Genomic DNA, 19,018 nt, shown 5'->3' on the forward strand with positions numbered 1-19,018 from the left:
TACATTTGCTGAGGAGTGCTTTACTTCCAATTATGTGGTCAATTTTGGAATAAGTGTGATGTGGTGCTGAGAAGAATGTATATTCTGTAATTTTTAAAAATGTTTAGTAGTGATGGGGTCTTGCTATATTGCCCAGGCTGATCCCAAACTCCTGAACTCAAGCAATTGTCCTGCCTTGGCCTCCCCAAAGTGCCAGGACCTCAGGCATGAGCCACTACAGTCGGCCCAATTGTCTAGAAAATATTTTTTACAGTTGGTTTATTTGAATCAGGATCCAAACAAGGTCTGCACACAGCATTTTGTTGCTCAATCAAATTTCTTTCTTTTTTTTTTTTTTTTTTAGTTTCTTTCTTGTTGCCCAGGCTGGAGTGCAGTGGCACTATCTTGGCTCACTGCAACCTCTACCTCCCAGGTTGAAGTGATTCTCCTGCCTCAGCCTCCCCAGTAGCTGGGATTATAGGCGCCCCACTAATTTTTGTATTTTTAGTAGAGATGGGATTTCACCATGTTGGCCAGGCTGGTCTGGAACTCCTGACCTCAAGTGATCCTCCCGCCTTGGCCTCCCAAAGTGCTGGGATTACAGGTGTGAGCCACAGTGCCTGGCTCAATCGAACTTCTTGAATGAGGATTTGACATTCCCCTTTCTCTCCTATCATTCACTCCTCAACCCATGCCTAGGCAACTGTTCTATCTCTGATCACATGATCTACTCCCATGAGATTGATTTCCATGTTGCCACATCCAGTGTTTGCTTTTCTGTCTGCATTGTCATTTATCTCCCTGTGACTTTTCATACTGTTGCCCAGGTCTTCCCAAGCTCTTGAAACTTTCTTCCCTTAGGCCTCCAGCATGGAGCCCTACTTGTCTCTGACTGTCCTGTCTCTGCCTCCTTCATGAGTTTGTCCTCCTCTGACTTCTTCCTTGATGTTGGGCTCTTTAGGGTTTAACCCTGGTCCTCATGGGTGTTTCACAGGCACCTCACATGGGATATGTCCTCATATGAATTCATCCTCCCTGCCCTCATGCTGTTCCTCCTCATCAGTGTCTTCTCCATGAAGACAGACACCACCACATCCTCAATCATCTGGCCCAGACACCTGGCAGTTCTCTTTGATTCCTCCCTTTCTTTCAACCAGTATCCCATCCATTACCAAGTTCTGTCCATCTGATTTCCCAAATAACTCTCACAACCATTGTTTCCCTCCATCAGCTCTGCCCTGGTGCAGTCCTCTTGAGGCCCTCTAGATGATTGCACATGTCTCTTTGCTGTCTCCCTGACTCTGGTCTGATCACCTCCAGTTCATTCTGTGCACAGTGGTCAAAGCCGTCTTCCCCAAATCCAGACCCAGTCTTATCCCTTCCAAGCTCAAGATCCTTCAACAGCTCCCATTGTCTGCAGAATAAAGTCCAGACTCCTTAGACTGACCTCCAGGACCCATCTTGAGGTGACTGATGCTTTTTTTTTTTTTTTTTTTTTGAGATGGAGTCTCACTCTGTCGCCCAGGCTGGAGTGCAGTGGCACAATCTTGTCTCACTGCAACCTCCACCTACTGGGTTCAAGCGATTCTCCTGCCTCAGCCTCCCGAGTAGCTGGAACTACAGACGCATGCCACCACGCCTGACTAATTTTTGTATTTTTACTAGAGACGGGGTTTCACCATGTTGGTCAGGCTGGTCTCAAACTCCTGACCCGATGATCCGCCTGCTTCGGCCTCCCAAAGGGCGAGATTATAGGCGTGAGCCACCGCGCCTGGCCCTGACGCTTATTTTTTAAGCCTTGTCTCTTCTCAACTCTTTAAAGTTTTGGCCAAACCAAATGTCTTACGTTCCTTTAGAACAAGGTACGCCTTTGCCTATTCTTTCAGGCCTCTGCCCTGCAGTCCCCTGTGCCTGCTATTCCTCTCTCCTTGCAATATCAAGTTAACTCCTTCAGCACAGGCAGGAGGTCTCTCCTCACCCTCAAGTCTAGGCTAGGGGCAGCTTCTCTGAAACCCCATTACACCTGATACGTCCATCATCATAGCACCGCTCGCTTATCTACTTCTGAATCTCTGTCTTGCAAAATGGCTTGTGAGCCGCTCAAGGGCTGGGTCTGTTCTCTGAGGCCTTAGTGCACTGCTCAGCTCCTGGAGCTATGAGTGCTTCTCCAATGAATACATGAATGAGCAACTGAATGAGTGAATTGGGCTAGTCTGTGTGTGTGTTCTGTTCACATGGTGAGAAGGTGATTTTAAAAAATCAAAATTGCTGGGCGCGGTGGCTCCCAGCACTTTGGGAGGCCGAGGCGGGTGGATCACAAGGTCAGGAGATCAAGACCATCTTGGCTAACACGGTGAAACCCCGTCTCTACTGAAAATACAAAAAAATTAGCTGGGTGTTGTGGTGGGCGCCTGTAGTCCCAGCCACTGGGGAGGCTGAGGCAGGAGAATGGCGTGAACCCAGGAGGTGGAGCTTGCAGTGAGCCGAGATCGCGCCACTGCACTCCAACCTGGGTGACAGAGCGAGACTCCGTCTCAAAAAGAAAAAAAAATCAAAATTAATGCAAAAAGAATTATAATAAACAAAGTACCAAAATGTTAGATGAAGACAGTATCATAATAGTGCCAGGCAGAGTTATATTAAAGCCTGAAGCAAGAGGAAAAATCAGTAATACTCCTTTTGATTTAAAAATAATTGCATTAAAATATTATTTATTGGCCAGGCACAGTGGCTCACACCTGTAATCCCAGCACTGTAGGAGGCCGAGGAGGGTGGATCACTTGAGGTCAGGAGTTCAAGACCAGCCTGGCCAACTAAAATTACAAAAATTAGCTGGCTGTGGTGGGCATGCCTCATCTCTACCACAAAATACAAAAATTAGCCGATGCGGTAGCATGTGCCTGTAATCCCAGCTACTTGGGAGGCTGAGGTAGGAGGTTGGCTTGAGCCTGGGAGGTAGAGGTTGTAATAAGCCGAGATTGCGCCACTGCACTTCAGTCTGGGTGAGAGAGCCAAGCCCTGTCTCAAAAATAAACAAACTAAAATATTATTTGTCTTGATTGCTGAGGTTTGGTGTCTCCTTCAATTTTGCACCCAGTGAATGCCTCACATGTTTCACTCTAGTCCTGGCTCTGGCGGAAGGGCTTTCTCAGCAGGCGTAGGCAGGCAAGGTGCGGGGCTTAGAATGTCCTGGGTTGAGTCCTCTGGCTGGAGAGTTTCTGGAAAGCCCCAACCCAAGAAGAGGAAGGCATTTCGTGTTGGGCAAGGGGGCAGGGGTGGCAGGGAGGTATGGACCTGACTTCCCCAAAGACCCAGAGTAAGCACCATGCCCTGCCCAGCTGTGCTGCCCCAGCCACCACACAGGACAATATGCCTCCATGCCCTGGAAACAGGACCCCCAAGGCAAGAAGGTATAGCCAGTACAGCCTGAGAGAAAAACAAGGCGGGTCCTGGATGAACTGGGCATCTTGGGCTCAAAGGAAGGGCAGGGGAGCTGAGACTGTGGAGCAGCAATATTCAAATCTTCTGGTCTCAGGGTCCCTTTATTTCCTTAAAGATTATTGAGGGTGCCAAAGAGCTTTTGTTTACATAAGCTATCTCCAGCAATATTTGTTGTATTAAAAATGAAAACTTAGATATTCTAAAAATTTTCATTTTTAAACAAAAACACCCAATAATAAACTCTTTCCATGTTAACATAAATAACACATTTTTGTAAAAATAACTAGACTTTCTAAAACATAAACAATTTAGGGAGAGAAGTGGATTGATTTACATTTTTTACACATCTCTTTAATGTTGGGCTAAATAGAAGACAGTTGGATTCTCATATCTGCTTCTGCACTTAGGCTGCTGTGATATGTTGTTTGGGTTGAAGACAATTTGCCTTCACACAGATATGTACTCATAAATGGAGGGATCTTTTAATGGCTTTTTCAGATCATTGGTGATACTCTTCTTCTTTTTTTTTTTGAGTTTTGCTCTCGTTGCCCAGGCTGCTGGAATGCAATGGCATAATCATAATGCACTGCAACCTCCGCCTACTGGGTTCAAGCAAATTCACCTGCCTTAGCCTCCCGAATAACTGGGATTATAGGTGCCCGCCACCACAGGGCCTGGCTAATTTTTCATATTTTTAGTAGAGGTGGGGCTTTACCATGTCGGCCAGGCTGGTCTCGAACCCCTGACCTCAGGTGATCCACCTGTCTCGGCCTCCCAAAGTGCTGGGATTACAGGCATGAGCCACCATGCCTGGCCGATACTCTTCTGATATGATATCAAAGCCCTGCATATAGTAGTTTCTTAAAGGTTCACTGTAATATAGAACCTAAATCATATCAATGGACTTTTTTGTCATTTTACTTTTTGAGACAGGGTCTTGCTGTGTTGCCCAGGCTGGAGTGCAGTAGTGAAATCACAGTTCTCTGCAGCCTTGACCTTCCAGGCTTAATTGATCTTTCCACCTCGGCCTCCTGAGTAGCTGGAACTATAGGAGTGCACCACCACGCCTGGCTAATTTAAATTTTTTCTTTTGTAGAGAGGGGATTTTGCCATGTTGACTAGGCTGGTCTCAAACTCCTGGGCTCCAGCAATCTGCCTGCCTTGGCCTCCCAGAGCGTTGAGATTACAACCGTGAGCCATCGTGTGTGGCTGAAAGCTCAAATTTTATCATCGGCAACAACTCTCATCATTTGTTTTCCTTGAAGCAACAGGTTCCCTTCATTCGTATTTAAGGAAATGTCTGCCAGATACCCAAGTCTGAAAAACCATAATTTGTCAGTCAGTCTTTTTTTTTTTTTTCTTCTTCTTCCCCAAGACGGAGTCTTGCTTGCACAGGCTGGAGTGCAGTGGCGCGATCTCGGCTCACTGTAACCTCTGCCTCCTGGGTTAAAGCAATTCTCCTGCCTCAGCCTCCAGAGTAGCTGGGTTTAGAGGTGTGCGCCACCACACCCAGCTAATTTTTTTTTTTTTTTTTGTATTTTTAGTAGAGATGGGGTTTCACCATGTTGGCCAGGCTGGTCTTGAACTCCTTACCTCGTGATCTGCCCCTCTCAACCTCCCAAAGTGCTGGGATTACAGGTGTCACTGCACCCGGCCTTTTTTTTTTTTTTTTTGAGATGGAGCCTTGCTCTGTTGCCCAGGCTGGAGTGCAGTGGTGCGATCTCGGCTCACTGCAACCTCTGCCTCCTGGGTTTAAGCAATTCTCCTGCCTCAGCCTCTGGAGTAGCTGGGATTACAGGCGCCTGCCACCATGGCCGGCTAATTTTTGTATTTTTAGTAGAGACGGGGTTTCACCATGTTGGCCAGGCTGGTCTCGAACTCCTGACCTCAGGTGATCCACCTGCCTTGGCCTCCCAAAGTGCTGGGATTACAGGCATGGGCCACTGTGCCCTGCCGGTCAGTCATTGTTTTCTAATCGCGATCCAGAAAAAAAGTTTAGCTCACAGCTCTAACAATCTCAGAGGTGCTTTTCCTAAAGACATTGTACTTTGTTTTACAGGAGAAGGGTTTCATGTATATTTCCTGTTTTACACTCAGAATATTAAAAAGATGTGTATTCAAGATTTGATAAAATTAATACTTTCCTTGCTTTATTGAAGACATTTTAAAGGGAAGTAGACCCTTTTCCGCCGATGCTCAGTCTGAGCTGCGAAGGATACAATGACTCCTGGCACAGTTTGGTGTTGATGCCTTGACTTGTGCTAAGGAGCCAGTGCTTTTGTTCAGCCTTGCTTTTGCACCATTGATGTAAATGTCAATACAATGGGAAAGGAAAATAATGTTTTGGTATTATTATGAAAATAGTTTTGACTTCGTAAACTCCTAACCCCCTAATTCCATAGGCCACCCTCTGAGAACTATTGTCCTGGGGCTTTGGAATCAGATGACGGTACTACCTTTGGGATGGGAAAGGTCCCAGCAGAGTGGAACCTAGCAATTTTTTTGGTGGGGGGGGGAATGGTATTTTCCAGTAAAAACCAGAAAACCTGCTAGACAAATTCTAAAAGAGCTGCAACATAGCTGAGCGTGGTGGCTCACGCCTGTAGTCCCAGCTGCTCAGGAGGCTGAGGCAGGAGGATCGCTTGAGCCTGGGAGGTTGATGTTGCAGTGAGCCAAGATGGTGCCACTGCTCTCCAGCCTGGATGACAGAGTGAGACCCTGTCTCAAATAAAATAAAATAAAATAAAATAAAATAAAATAAATAAAAGAATAACAATGATTTATTGGGAATAATAAAATCTATCTTTATATTGTTTATATTTAAAGCAGATAAACTATCACCACACTCAATGGAGCAAAGCACAAAAATGTTCTCAATGAACAAAATTCCAATTAGAGTCAATTGCTTCTTTAAACATACCTGTAAGTATCTTTAGGCTTCTTCAAGTGTTTCCATTGGTGTGGTTCCTGAAGGGATGGGTGAATTAACAAGGCAATCACCCATTCCTTCATCTTAGTGCTGGAAATACACAGTATTGAATAGATAGACACGGTCCTAGCTCTCTTGGTGTTCACAGGCAAGTGAGGAAATGTTCAATAACCACACAAATATCAATATGATTACAACTGTGCTAAGATTTATGAAGTACAGGGAGTTTGCAGGGGTGGGGGGTGTGGAAGATGCTGACTTGGTCCCAAGTCCAGTGAAGACCTCCCTAAAGCAGTGAAATTCAGCTGAGGTCTGAAGCATGAGTTGCAGTTGGCCAGGTGAAAGTGGGGAGTGGAGCTGGGCGAGGTGGCTCAAGCCTGTAATCCCAGTACTTTGAGAGACCAAGGCAGGCAGATCACAAGGTCAGGAGTTCCAGATCAGCCTGACCAACATGGTGAAACACCGTCTCTACTAAAAATACAAAAACTGGCTGGGTGTGATGGCACACGCCTGTAATCCCAGCTACTCAGGAGGCTGAGGCAGGAGAATCGCTTGAACCTGGGAGGCAGAGGTTGCAGTGAGCCGAGATCGTGCCACTGCGCTCCAGCCTGGATGACAGAGTAAGACTCCGTCTTAAAAAAAAAAGGAGAGTGCGGAGTGGGGAGTGGGTAGGGAAGAGCATTCAATGTGGCAGGATGGGTATTGTGGAGGCTCCCCGGCAGGAAATGTCTGGACAGGTTCGAAGGTCTGCCTGGGAAGTCCGTTCTGGCCAGAGCCTGATGCTAAGGTGGCATGAGGTGAGGGTGGAGTGGCAGCTGGAGGTCAGGGCAAGGGCCATCTGGTAAGCTTATTTCCGTTCCTGGAAACCACCAAGCTCTTGCCTCAGTTTTGGACCCATGCAGAGTTCTCTGCCTGGAATGTTCTGCCCTTGTTCCTCCTTCAGGCCTCAACTGAAACGTCACGTCCTTTCTAAGTAGTTCTCTTTTTGTTCTCCATATCCGCACTGTCCCCCACCCTTTAGTTTATTTTACTTTATTTTTGAGACAGAGTCTTGCTCTGTCATCCAGGCTGGAGTGCAATGGCACAATATGGGCTCACTGCAACCTCCGCCTCCCAAGTTCAAGCGATTCTCCTGTCTCAGCCTCCCGAGTAGCTGGGATTACAGGTTCCCACCACCACGCCCGGCTAATTTTTTGTATTTTAGTAGACACAGGGTTTCACCGTGTTGCCCAGCCTGGTCTCGAACTCCTGAGCTCAGGAAATCCACTCGCCTTGGCCTCCCAAAGTGCTAGGATTACAGGTGTGAGCCACCGCGGCCGGCCCAATCAGCACTCCTTTTTATTTGTATAACAACGGTGTTTGTTTAAATTGCTTTTGTCTGTCTACCTCAAGAGATGTAAGTTCTCTGAGGGCAGGGCCTCCTTGCTGGGTGTTCGCCCTATAGCTCCTGTGTTTAGCCATGTGCCTTACATGCTCAGAAATATTTGTTGGACAGATGTGAGAAAGAACAGAGCTGGGTCTGAGATCCTGGCACCATTCCTTAATAGCTGTGTGACCTTGCACAAGTCATATAACCACCCTGTAGTCAGTTTCCTAATCTGTAACATGGGATTTTACTTTCTATGGCAAAGTGCTTGTGTGAGACTCAAATGAGGCAGTACACGTGGAAGCACCTAACAGAGTACCTGGCTCCAAAGAAGGTGCTCCAAGTATTGTCCTCCTTGTGTCTCACTCCCTTTTTTTTTTTCTGAGATAAGGTCTCACTCCATCATCCAGGCTGGAATGTCAGTGGCACAATCTGTGCTCACTGCAACCTCTGCCTCCTGGGCTCAAGCGATCCTTCCACTTCAGCCTCCCAAGTAGCTACGACTACAGGCAAGCACCACCATGCCTGGCTAATTTTTTTTTTTTTTTTTTAAGGTGAAGTCTCACTCTGTTGCCCAGTGTGGAGTGCAGTGGCATGATCTCGGCTCACTGCAACCTCTGCCTCCTGGATTCAAGTGATTCTCCTGCCTCAGTCTCCCGAGTGGCTGGGACTACAGGGACCCACCACCACGCCCAGCTAATTTTTGTGTTTTTAGTAGAGATGGGGTTTCACCATATTGGCCAGGCTGGTCTCGAACTCCTGACCTTATGATCTGCCTGCCTCGGCCTCCCAAAATGCTGGGATTACAGGTGTGAGCCACCGCGCCAGGCCTGTATTTTTTTTTTTTTTTTTTTTTCTGTAGAGACAGAGTTTCACTATGTTGCCCAGCCTGGTCTCAAACTCCTGGGCTCAAGCATCTGTCTGCCTTGGCCCCCCAAAGTGTTGGGATTACAGGCGTGAGCCACCGCACCTGGCCTACTGCCTCTTTTTACTACACTATTAGATATGATGAGCTGGACCTTGCTTAGCCCCAGCTGAGTTCTTGCTTCCCATCCTCCTCCCTGCCTGCTGCTTCCCTGAGTCATGCCCACTGCAACGTAAACAACAGGGCAGTTCCTAGCAGCTTGCAATGACAGTAATAGTGGAAAGAACAAGAGGGAAGGGAGCAACTGTTTTGTTTTGTTTGACATGGTGTCTCACTCTGTTGTCTAGGCTGGTCTCAAACTCTGAGGGTCAAGTGATCCTTCTGCCTCGGTCCCCTGAGTAGCTGAGACTACAGGCGTGCACCACCATGTCTGGCTAATTGTTTTGTGTTTTATTTTTCTAGAGACGGGGGTCTCACTGTGTTGCCCAGACTGGTCTTGAACTCCTGGGCTCACTCGATCCTCCCACCTCAGCCTCCCAAATGCTTGGATTACAGGCATGAGCCAGTGTGCATGTCCTTACATTGTATTTTCAGAATTTTAAATTATTAAGACAATAAGTGCCCTTTAAAAATTCAAACAAACACATAAAAGTATAAAGCAAATAAACTTCCCACTAAGCTACCTCATCCTCCCAGAGGCTACTTACCACTGTCAACTGTTTAAGGTGTATCCTTCTAGATCTTCTGTTCAAATACACATATATAATGGGGTCATACCAAACATTTTCTGCAGCTTTTTTGTTTTGTTTTTATTTTTATTTTTATTTATTACTTATTTATTTTTTTGAGACGGAGTCTTGCTCTTGTTGCCCAGACTGGAGTACAGTGGCATGATCTCAGCTCACTGCAACCTCCACCTCCCGGGTTCAAGTGATTCTCCTGCCTCAGCCTCCCAAGTAGCTGGGATTACAGGTGCGCACCACCACGCCCAGCTAATTTTTGTATTTTTAGTAGAGACAGGGTTTCACCATGTTGGCCAGGCTGGTCTCAAACTCCTGACCTCAGGAGATCCACCCACCTCAGCCTCTCAAAGTGCTGGGATTACAGGTGTGAGCCACCACAGCCAGCCAGTTTTATTTTGTTTTTAATTAACACTGTTATCCAAGGACACCTTTCCAAATCAGTACAGTCAGATCTAACACATCCTTTTAAATGATGGCTACTATTTTATTCTCTGGGTGACCCCAATATTATATTTCTATATTTTCCAGACTTTTGATGAGCACATAATTTCTTTTTTTTTTCTTTTTTGAGACTGAGTCTAACTCTGTCATCCAAGCTGGAGTGCAGTGGCACAATCTCTGCTCACTGCAACTTCCACCTCCATGGTTCAAATGATTCTCCTGCCTCAGCCTCCCAAGTAGCTGAGACTACAAGGCTCATGCCATCACGCCCGGCTAATTTTTTGTATTTTTAGTAGAGATTGGGTTTCACCGTGTTAGCCAGGATGGTCTCCATCTCCTGACCTTGTCATCCGCCCGCCTTGGCCTCCCAAAGTGCTAGGATTATAGGTGTGAGACACCACACCTGGCCTAAATTATTTTAAAATATAGGATGTTTTACCATGAAAATTTTTATTTAAAATCTCATTGATAGAAAAATATTCAAATTTTATCAGAAAAATAAAATTTTTATAATATGAATTTATGTATATTTATCACTAGAAACAGATTATCTAAAATTTTAAATCAAAATAAGCCAGAGAAGACAAAGTTATATTTCATTTTATTTTTTACTTTTTTATTTTAATTTTTTTGAGACAGAATCTTGCTCGGTCGCCCAGGCTGGAATGCAGTGGCAGAATCTCAGCTCACTGCAACCTCCCACTCCTGGGTTCAGGCGATTCTCCTGAGACAGAGTTTCACTTTGTCACTCAGGCTGGAGTACAGTAGTATGATCTTGGCTCACTACCACCTCCGCCTCCCAAGTTTAAGCAATTCTCTTGCCTCAGCCTCCTGAGTAGCTGGGACTACAGGCTCGCACTACCACACCCAGCTAATTTTTGTATTTTTAGTAGAGACAGGGTTTTACCATGTTAGTCAGGCTGGTCTCGAACTCCTGAGCTCAAGCAATCTGCCAGCCTCGGCCTCCAAAGTGCTGGGATTACAGGTGAGAGGCACCATGTCTGACTATGCAGTGTTTTTTTTTCTGCATAAAATAATGGTGTGTTTTTACAATGAGTAGCACCTGATAGTCAATACAATCAATGGCCGTTCTGTTTCTCTTCTTTTATTCCATTTTAAAATATAACTGGCTGGGCGCGGTGGCTCACGCCTATAATCCAAGTACTTCGGGAGGCTGAGGTGGGCAGATCGCCTGAGGTCAGGAGTCTGAGACCAGCCTGACCAACATGGTGAAATCTCTGTCTGTACTAAAACACAAAAATCAGCTGGGTGTGGTGGTGTATGCCTATTGTCCCAGCTACTCAGGAGGCTGAGGCAAGAGAATTGCTTAAACTTGGGAGGTGGAGGTGGTAGTGAGCCAAGATCATGCTACTGTACTTCAGCCTGAGTGACAAAGTGAAACTCTGTCTCCAAAGAAAGAAAAAAAGAAAGAAAAACAGAAACAAAAATAAAAAACACTGTCAATTAATTGAAAGATGCCATCAATTTTAGAATTTAAAAAATGTGTAAAATGGGAGTATCTCAGTCCATTAGTGTTGACACTAATTTATAAAGCAGAAGAAATTTATCTCTGGGCAGGCGTGGTGGCTCACACCTGTAATCCCAGCACTTTGGGAGGCTGAGGTGGGAGAAGTGTTTGAGGCCAGGAGTTCCAGACCAGCATGGGCAACGTAGCAAAACCCCTTCCCTACAAAAAAGACAAAAATTAGCTAGGTGTGGTGTCACACACATACCTGTAGTCCCAGCTACTCAGGAGGCTGAGGTGGGAAGATTGCTTGAGCCCAGGAGGTTGAGGCTGCAGTGAGCTGTGATCGCACCACTGCACTCTAGCCTAAGTGACAGAGCAAGACCTCGTCTATAAAAAGCAAAAAACAAAGAAAAGAGGAGAAAAAAGGAAAATAAATGTATTTCTCACAGTTCTAGAGGATGTTCACAATCAAGGCACCAGCAGGTTTAGTGTCTGATGCCTGGTTATCTGCTTCTAAGATGGCACCTTGAAAGCTGTTATCTCACATGGCAAAAGGGATGGAAAGACAAAAAGGGCAAGATTAAGTGCTTTCTTCAAACTTGAGCCCCTTTTCACAGAATTATTATTTTTGTGTGTGTGAGACAGGGTCTCACTTTGTCACCCAGGCAGGAACGCAGTGGCACAATCACTGGCTCACTTCAACCTTGACCTCCCTGGGCAACCTGGAGCCCTTTTCTACATGTGCTAATCCCATTCCACCCTGAGTTAATCACCTTCCATAGGCCACACCTCTGCACTGGGGATTAAGATTCAACATGAGGCTGGGCGCGGTGGCTCACGCCTGTAATCCCAGCACTTTGGGAGGCCGAGGCGGGCGGATCACCTGAGGTTGGGAGTTCAAGACCAGCCTGACCAACATGGAGAAACCCCATCTCTCCTAAAAATGCAAAACCAGCTGGGTATGATGGTGCATACCTGTAATCCCAGCTACTCGGGAGGCTGAGGCAGGAGGATCGCTTGACCCCAGGAGGTGGAGGTTGCAGTGAACCGAGATCATGCCACTGCACTCGAGCCTGGGCAACAAAAGCAAAACTCCATCTAAAAAAAAAAGAAAGACTCAACATGAACTTCAGAGGGAGCATCATCACTCTAACCATGGCAAAGAGTCTTGGAATTGATGAAATAGAACAGTCCCTTCTTGTCCCTTTATTCACCAGAATTTTTGTGTGATCTTCCAGGCACCACCAGGACCAGCTGATCATCCCAGCCTACAGCAATGGAGCCACATGACTCCTCCCGCGTGGACTCTGAGTTCCGATACACTCTCTTCCCGATTGTTTACAGCATCATCTTTGTGCTTGGGGTCATTGCTAATGGCTACGTGCTGTGGGTCTTTGCCCGCCTGTACCCTTCCAAGAAATTCAATGAGATAAAGATCTTCATGGTGAACCTCACCATGGCGGACATGCTCTTCTTGATCACGCTGCCACTGTGGATTGTGTACTACCAAAACGGGGGCAACTGGATACTCCCCAAATTCCTGTGCAACCTGGCTGGCTGCCTCTTCTTCATCAATACCTACTGCTCTGTGGCCTTCCTGGGCGTCATCACTTATAACCGCTTCCAGGCAGTAACTCGCCCCATCAAGACTGCTCAGGCCACCACCCGCAAGCGTGGCATCTCTTTGTCTCTGGTCATCTGGGTGGCCATTGTGGGTGCGGCATCCTACTTCCTCATCCTGGACTCCACCAACACAGTGCCCAACAGTGCTGGCTCAGGAAACATCACCCGCTGCTTTGAGCATTACGAGAAGGGCAGCGTGCCAGTCCTCATCATCCACATCTTCATTGTGTTCAGCTTCTTCCTGGTCTTCCTCATCATCCTCTTCTGCAACCTGGTCATCATCCGTACCTTGCTCATGCAGCCGGTGCAGCAGCAGCGCAACGCTGAAGTCAAGCGCCGGGCGCTGTGGATGGTGTGCACGGTCTTGGCGGTGTTCATCATCTGCTTCGTGCCCCACCACATGGTGCAGCTGCCCTGGACCCTTGCTGAGCTGGGCTTCCAGAACAGCAAATTCCACCAGGCTATTAACGATGCACATCAGGTCACCCTCTGCCTCCTTAGCACCAACTGTGTCTTAGACCCTGTTATCTACTGTTTCCTCACCAAGAAGTTCCGCAAGCACCTCACCGAAAAGTTCTACAGCATGCGCAGTAGCCGGAAATGCTCCCGGGCCACCACGGATACGGTCACTGAAGTGGTTGTGCCATTCAACCAGATCCCTGGCAAGTCCCTCAAAAATTAGTCCCTGCTTGTTGGTGCCAGGCCTGACGTCTTCTCCTCCACGGACATCATGGACTGAGCTGGGGGAAGAAGGGATATCTGCTGTGGTCTGGGCACCACCTCCGTGGGCACTGGTGGGCCATTAGGTTTGGAGGCTACCTCACCTGGGCAGGGATGATGGCAGAGCCATACTGTTGGAAAATCCAGAACTCAAATGAGTCCCTTCATCTGCCTGTAGGTGCATACTACAGTAACTGTGACTGATGACCTCATCCTGAGTCCCTTAATCTTATAGGGCTGGAAGGAATGTCAGGGCCAGGTGCAGACCTTGGGGGAAGGGGGAAGACTTTAAACCACCTAGTTCTCCCTGATGGGGCGTCGGTCTAAAGCTTTGGGGGACCAGGCGCAGTGGCTCACACCTGTAATCCCAGGAGGCCGAGGTGGGCAGATCATGAGGTCGAGAGATCGAGACCATCCCGGCCAGCATTGTAAAACCCCGTCTCTGCTAAAAAATACAAAAATTAGCTGGGCTTGGTGATGCACGCCTGTAGTCCCAGCTACTTAGGAGGCTGAGGCAGGAGAATCGCTTGAACCTGGGAGGCACAGGTTGCAGTGAGCCTAGATTTCACCATTGCATTCTAGTCTGGCAACAGAGCAAGATTCCATCTCAAAAAAAAAAAAAAATAATAATAAAATAAAATAAAATAAATAAGTAAGTAAGTAAGTAAATAAATAAAAGCTTTGGACAAATACTCTCAAGTGATACAGGCAGAAAGGGTTGGGAAAGGGACACTGTCCTCACAGTGTGGCACTACCTTGGGGCAGACTTTTGAGCTACGACGGTGCCATCCTTTCTCCACCCTCAGGCAAAAAGTCTTTGTGACCTTTCTCAGGGGAAGTGGCTTGATGGAAACTTCTCTGACTCATCTGGCAACCTGTCCCTAATGGTGACCAAAGAAGATAAAACATGAACAGACCAAAAGCTAGGACAAGAGCTTGCTTCCCAAGACAGATGTGCCTGTCTGCAAAGGCCTTGCCTCTAGCCTGGTCAGCTCTGGGGGAGTGGGAGAGAGATGCCCACCTCCTCCATCTTTCTGTCTCAACAACAGTCTCTAATTAAGTACCTTCTGTGGGGCAGCCACCCACTGAGGATGGGCAAAGGGCCCTTGAAAGCAAAATTGGGGCTGGGCGCAGTGGTTCATGCCGGTAATCCCAGCACTTTGGGAGGCCAAGGCAAGCAGATCACCTGAGGTCCGGAGTTCAAGACCAGCCTGGCCAACATGGTGAAACCCCATCTCCACTAAGAATACAAAAAAATTAGCCTGTCGTGGTGGTGCATGCCTGTAGTCCCATAGCCTGTAGCTACTGGGAGGAGGCAGAGGTTGCAGTGAGCCGAGATCGTGCCACTGCACTCCAGCCTGGGTGACAGAGCGAGACTCTGTCTCAAAAAAACAAACAAAAAAAAGCGCAAAAATTGGAACTGTCCGGCAAGGACACCTCAATGTCCAGGGGCTTCCATATGAACAGGCGCATGGGCTGGGAAGTGCATGAGGCCCCTGGGTAGAAGGGTCTGTCAGTTCTTCCCTCCCTTGCCCTCTGGGAGGCTCCTCCTAACATAGCTTCCAGGAGGTGGGAGGAGCAGTTACTGTCAGCAGGTGTCAGTCAGGTGTCAGCTTCTCTTGAGGATCTCTAGATGTCTGCTTGTGATTTTTGGCAAGTTTATGCAAATGAGCCTCCTCTCCTGCCCTGAGACAAGTACCCGCAGTGTGAACCTGGCAGCCTCAGACCCAAGGGGCTCAGAGGAAACTTCTCTGGTTTCTAGAGCTCTGTACTCCTTTAGAGAAGTCTTCCTTCCTTACAGTCAGTGTCCCTGTGAAGCTGGGTACTCATTTCCTGTGTACCGGGCAATCATCGGATTGCTGATTTTGAGAAATGCCTCCCGATGGACCAGTAACCTGCTGGAGTCTGGGATGGTAGCTGTGGGCTGGACTTGGCTAATGGTATGACCGGGTGACTAGTGCAGCATCACACAGGCCTGGGTCAAGTCTTGGCTGTGTCATTTCCTGCTGAGGGACCAGGCACTGAACTTCCTACCTCTTAGGGTCATTACCTATGAGGTTAAAGCTACCTCATGGGATTGTTGTACGTGGCTAATGTTGAGGCAGACACCTCTTGGTCAGGGTGACTGCTCATCTTAGACCCTCCCCTTTTCTGCGAATTTGGACCCCTTGATCCTCTGATGGGAGCTGAAAGGATGAGAGGTGGGCATCTAGATTCAGGGAGGCTGTTCAGGCTTTGCAGGTCCCTTACCTGAACACATATAAACCCTGGAGCTGTGACTGTGTCCGTGTGTGTGTGTGTGTGTGTCTGTCTGTGTGTGTCGGGGGGATGGGCACCTGCATGAATGTGGTAGAGAAAATGGCTCTGCTCAGAGAGAAGATACGCATAGCAAGGCAGGGACCAGAGGAATCACAGTTGCCCAGAGAGCAGCCGGGCACCGCCTCCAGGGACCTGCTGGCTTCCCTCAGTCCTCCAGGGGCCCAGCACTCTTTCCTTTGGGCCCTGTGAGCATCCCTTGTCAGGATACATTCTCTCATTTTGCCGAAGCTGATTTGATTGGGTGTCTATTTCTCGCAGTCAAAAGAGCTCTGAATGAGGGAAGTGCTTCTGTTGCTAACTCCCCGTGTCTCCTGAATTTCAGTCATTCGTGTACCTGCCTTGAAATTTTTGCAATGTCCATGTACCAACTGTCTGTTTACTTAATAAATACTTTTTCTTTAAATTAAGTCACTTTTTAAAACTTACATTTATTTGAAAGAATACATTATAACATAATTGTAAATGAAAACTAACACTACCTGCCACAAATAGAAGGTAGACATAAACATAAAACCGTAACTATAAAAATGTTTCTCACCCGGGTGCGGTGACTCACACCCATAATCCCAACATTTTGGGAGGCTGAGGAGGGTGGATTGCTTGAGCCCAGGAGTTCGAGACCAGCCTGAGAAACATGGCAAAATACTGCCTCTACAAAAAATTTGTGGTTGTGGTGGCTCACGCCTGTAATCCCAGCACTTTGGGAGGCCAAGGAGGGCAGATTACCTGAGGTCATGCATTCAAGACCAGTCTGGTCAACATGGCGAAACCCTGTCTCTACTAAAAATACAAAATTAGCTGGTCATGATGGTGGGTGCCTGTGATCCCAGCTACTTGGGAGGCTGAGGCAGGAGAATTGCATGAACCTGGGAGTCGGAGGTTGCAGTGAGCCGAGATCGCGCCACTGCACTCCAGCCTGGGTGACAAAGCGAGACTCTGCCAAAAAAAAAAAAAAAAAAAAAAAAAAATTATCCAGGCATGGTGGTGTGTGTCTGTAATTCCAGCTACTTGGGAGGCTGAAGTGGGAGGATTGCTTGAGCCAGGAGGTTGAGGTTGCCGTGAGTTGTGATCGTCATGCCACACTGACCTGGGTGATAGAACAAGACCCTGTCTCAAAAAAAAAAGAAGTTTTTCTGTGTTCTATCTAAAGTCACTTGACACGTCTTAGTGACCTGTGTAGCACACTTCAGGAAACTCTACTGTGATGGGTATAAAGTGCACAGGGTCTCAATAAAGAATAACTCTGGGCCATGCCTGTAATCCCAGCACTTTGAGAGGCCAAGGCAGGAAGATCGCTTGAGCTCAGGAGTTTGAGACCAGCCTGGGCAACGTAGTGAGACTCTGTCTCTAACTGGCAAAAAAAACAAGAGTAACTGACAGTTCTGAGACAGTGACTTGTGATTACCTCCTTACTTCTTCCAGGATGTTGCTCCAACACATAGACCGTGCTCTCATGGGATCAGGGGGTGGGAGGAGTATATTAGGTTGTAGCCCATGCTCCAGCCTTGTTGATCTCCTCACCACCCGAATACAGCCAGCATTACTCCTCCTGTATCCTGTCTCTTCTCTTTTTTTCTAAACTTTTTTTTCTGGAGGTGGGGTCTTGCTATATTGCCCAGGCTGGCATGCAATGGCTATTTACTGGCATGCCTATTGCACACTACAGGGTCAAACTTCTGGCTTTAACGGATCCTCCTACATCAGCCTCCCCAGTAGGTGGGACTACAGGAGTGGGTCACTGTACCCAGCCCTTCTCTCTTTTTTTTTATTTTGTTTTGTCTTATTATTATTTTTTTTTTGAGATGGAGTCTCGCTCTGTTGCCCAGGCTGGAGTGCAGTGGTGCGATCTCGGCTCACTGCAAGCTCTGCCTCCTGAGTTCACGCCATTCTCCTGCCTCAGCCTCCTGAGTAGCTGAGCTTACAGGCGCCTGCCGCCATGCCTGGCTAATTTTTTTGTATTTTTAGTAGAGATGGGATTTCACTGCCTGGCCAAATTTTTTTTTTTGGTCAGTGTTGACCAGGTTGGCCTCAAACGTGTAGCCTTGCCTCCCCAAGGGTCAGGACAACCGGCCTGAGCCACTGAGGCTCCCCTCTTCTTTTTGACATATCCCAGAATACTCCAATAGGTAGCCCTCTGAATCCAGGCAGCGTTACTGTGACCATTGACGTTAAGTCATTTCGATGCCTGTCTTTCCTATTCTGGGGGGCAGGAACTGGATCTTAATAATCTGTCTCCAGTTTCTCACATATAGCCTGGAATTGAGATGTATCTGTCTCCAAATTGTACAGCTTCCCCAGGGTTTAGCATAAACAAACATGTTGACATATACATGCAAATATTTTGAAAGGTTTTGAGGAGACCCTATAGAGACAGATAGAAAAGAAATGTAATACATGTTCTTCCAAAGTTCTAGGTCCATATTCTAAAGGAAGATGTAGGGAGTTTTCAGAGAATCAGTACATTTTGGAGCTGGGAGGGTTCAACCCCTTCGTCTTACTAAGGACATCATGGGGCTCAGAGGGGCTAACTGATGGCCGAAGTTACACAGGGTGGAGCTGCGGTGGGTGCAGGGCTGGCTGTTCACCTGCATCTCTCCACTCTTGCAACGGTGACGGGGATTATGGGGAAAGTTGAGTTGTAACTCTTTTGATGAAACATCACTGATTAGAATTTCCAAGGCATCCTGTGTATCAGGAAAGCCTCACCTTGCATTTGCCCCTGATCTCAGCTTTCGCCTCAGGGAACCACCAGTGATCTCAGTTGGAGAATGCTGGCTTATGTAAGATCTGGCCTCATTGAGATGAGTCACAGACCCAAGAGTGGTAAGTGGAGGTCACAGTTGACTAGACCCGTATATGTTTATGCCTGTTTTTACTCATCTGTGTTATATCTGTGCGCAAGACCTAAGGCCACAAAGAGATATAATAAGACCTTCTTGTAAAGCACCTGGTTTTTGTGCAGACTTGGTATTTCTGTACAAAAAATTCTATTCCCTTTGATATCCTGCCAGCAAGCCATCCTCCCATATACCCATCCGTCTATCCACCTATCCATCCCTCCATCCCACCATCCTTCTATCCATCCATCCATCCATCCATCCATCCATCCATCCATCCATCCATC

The 19,018-nt window shown here is 47.3% G+C and overlaps 1 protein-coding gene and 1 non-coding gene across 2 annotated transcripts in view; one reads left to right on the plus strand and one right to left on the minus strand.

Moving 5' to 3' along the window:
• Window positions 1-16,301, plus strand: part of PTAFR (platelet activating factor receptor) — a 43,070-nt gene extending 26,769 nt beyond the window's left edge. The window contains exon 2 of the mRNA XM_023219471.2: window positions 12,471-16,301. Within this exon, the coding sequence (XP_023075239.1) occupies window positions 12,509-13,537 (1,029 nt within the window). The 5' untranslated portion in view covers window positions 12,471-12,508 and the 3' untranslated portion in view covers window positions 13,538-16,301. The remainder of the gene's footprint in view (window positions 1-12,470) is intronic.
• LOC111547808 lies at window positions 5,937-6,000 on the minus strand. Its single transcript, XR_002733233.1, has one exon. It is a non-coding gene; the product is annotated as a U7 small nuclear RNA (small nuclear RNA).
• Window positions 16,302-19,018: the final 2,717 nt, after the last annotated feature.

This window comes from Piliocolobus tephrosceles, chromosome 1 (genome assembly GCF_002776525.5).
Source record: "Piliocolobus tephrosceles isolate RC106 chromosome 1, ASM277652v3, whole genome shotgun sequence".
In the NCBI taxonomy this organism is placed as follows: domain Eukaryota; kingdom Metazoa; phylum Chordata; class Mammalia; order Primates; family Cercopithecidae; genus Piliocolobus; species Piliocolobus tephrosceles.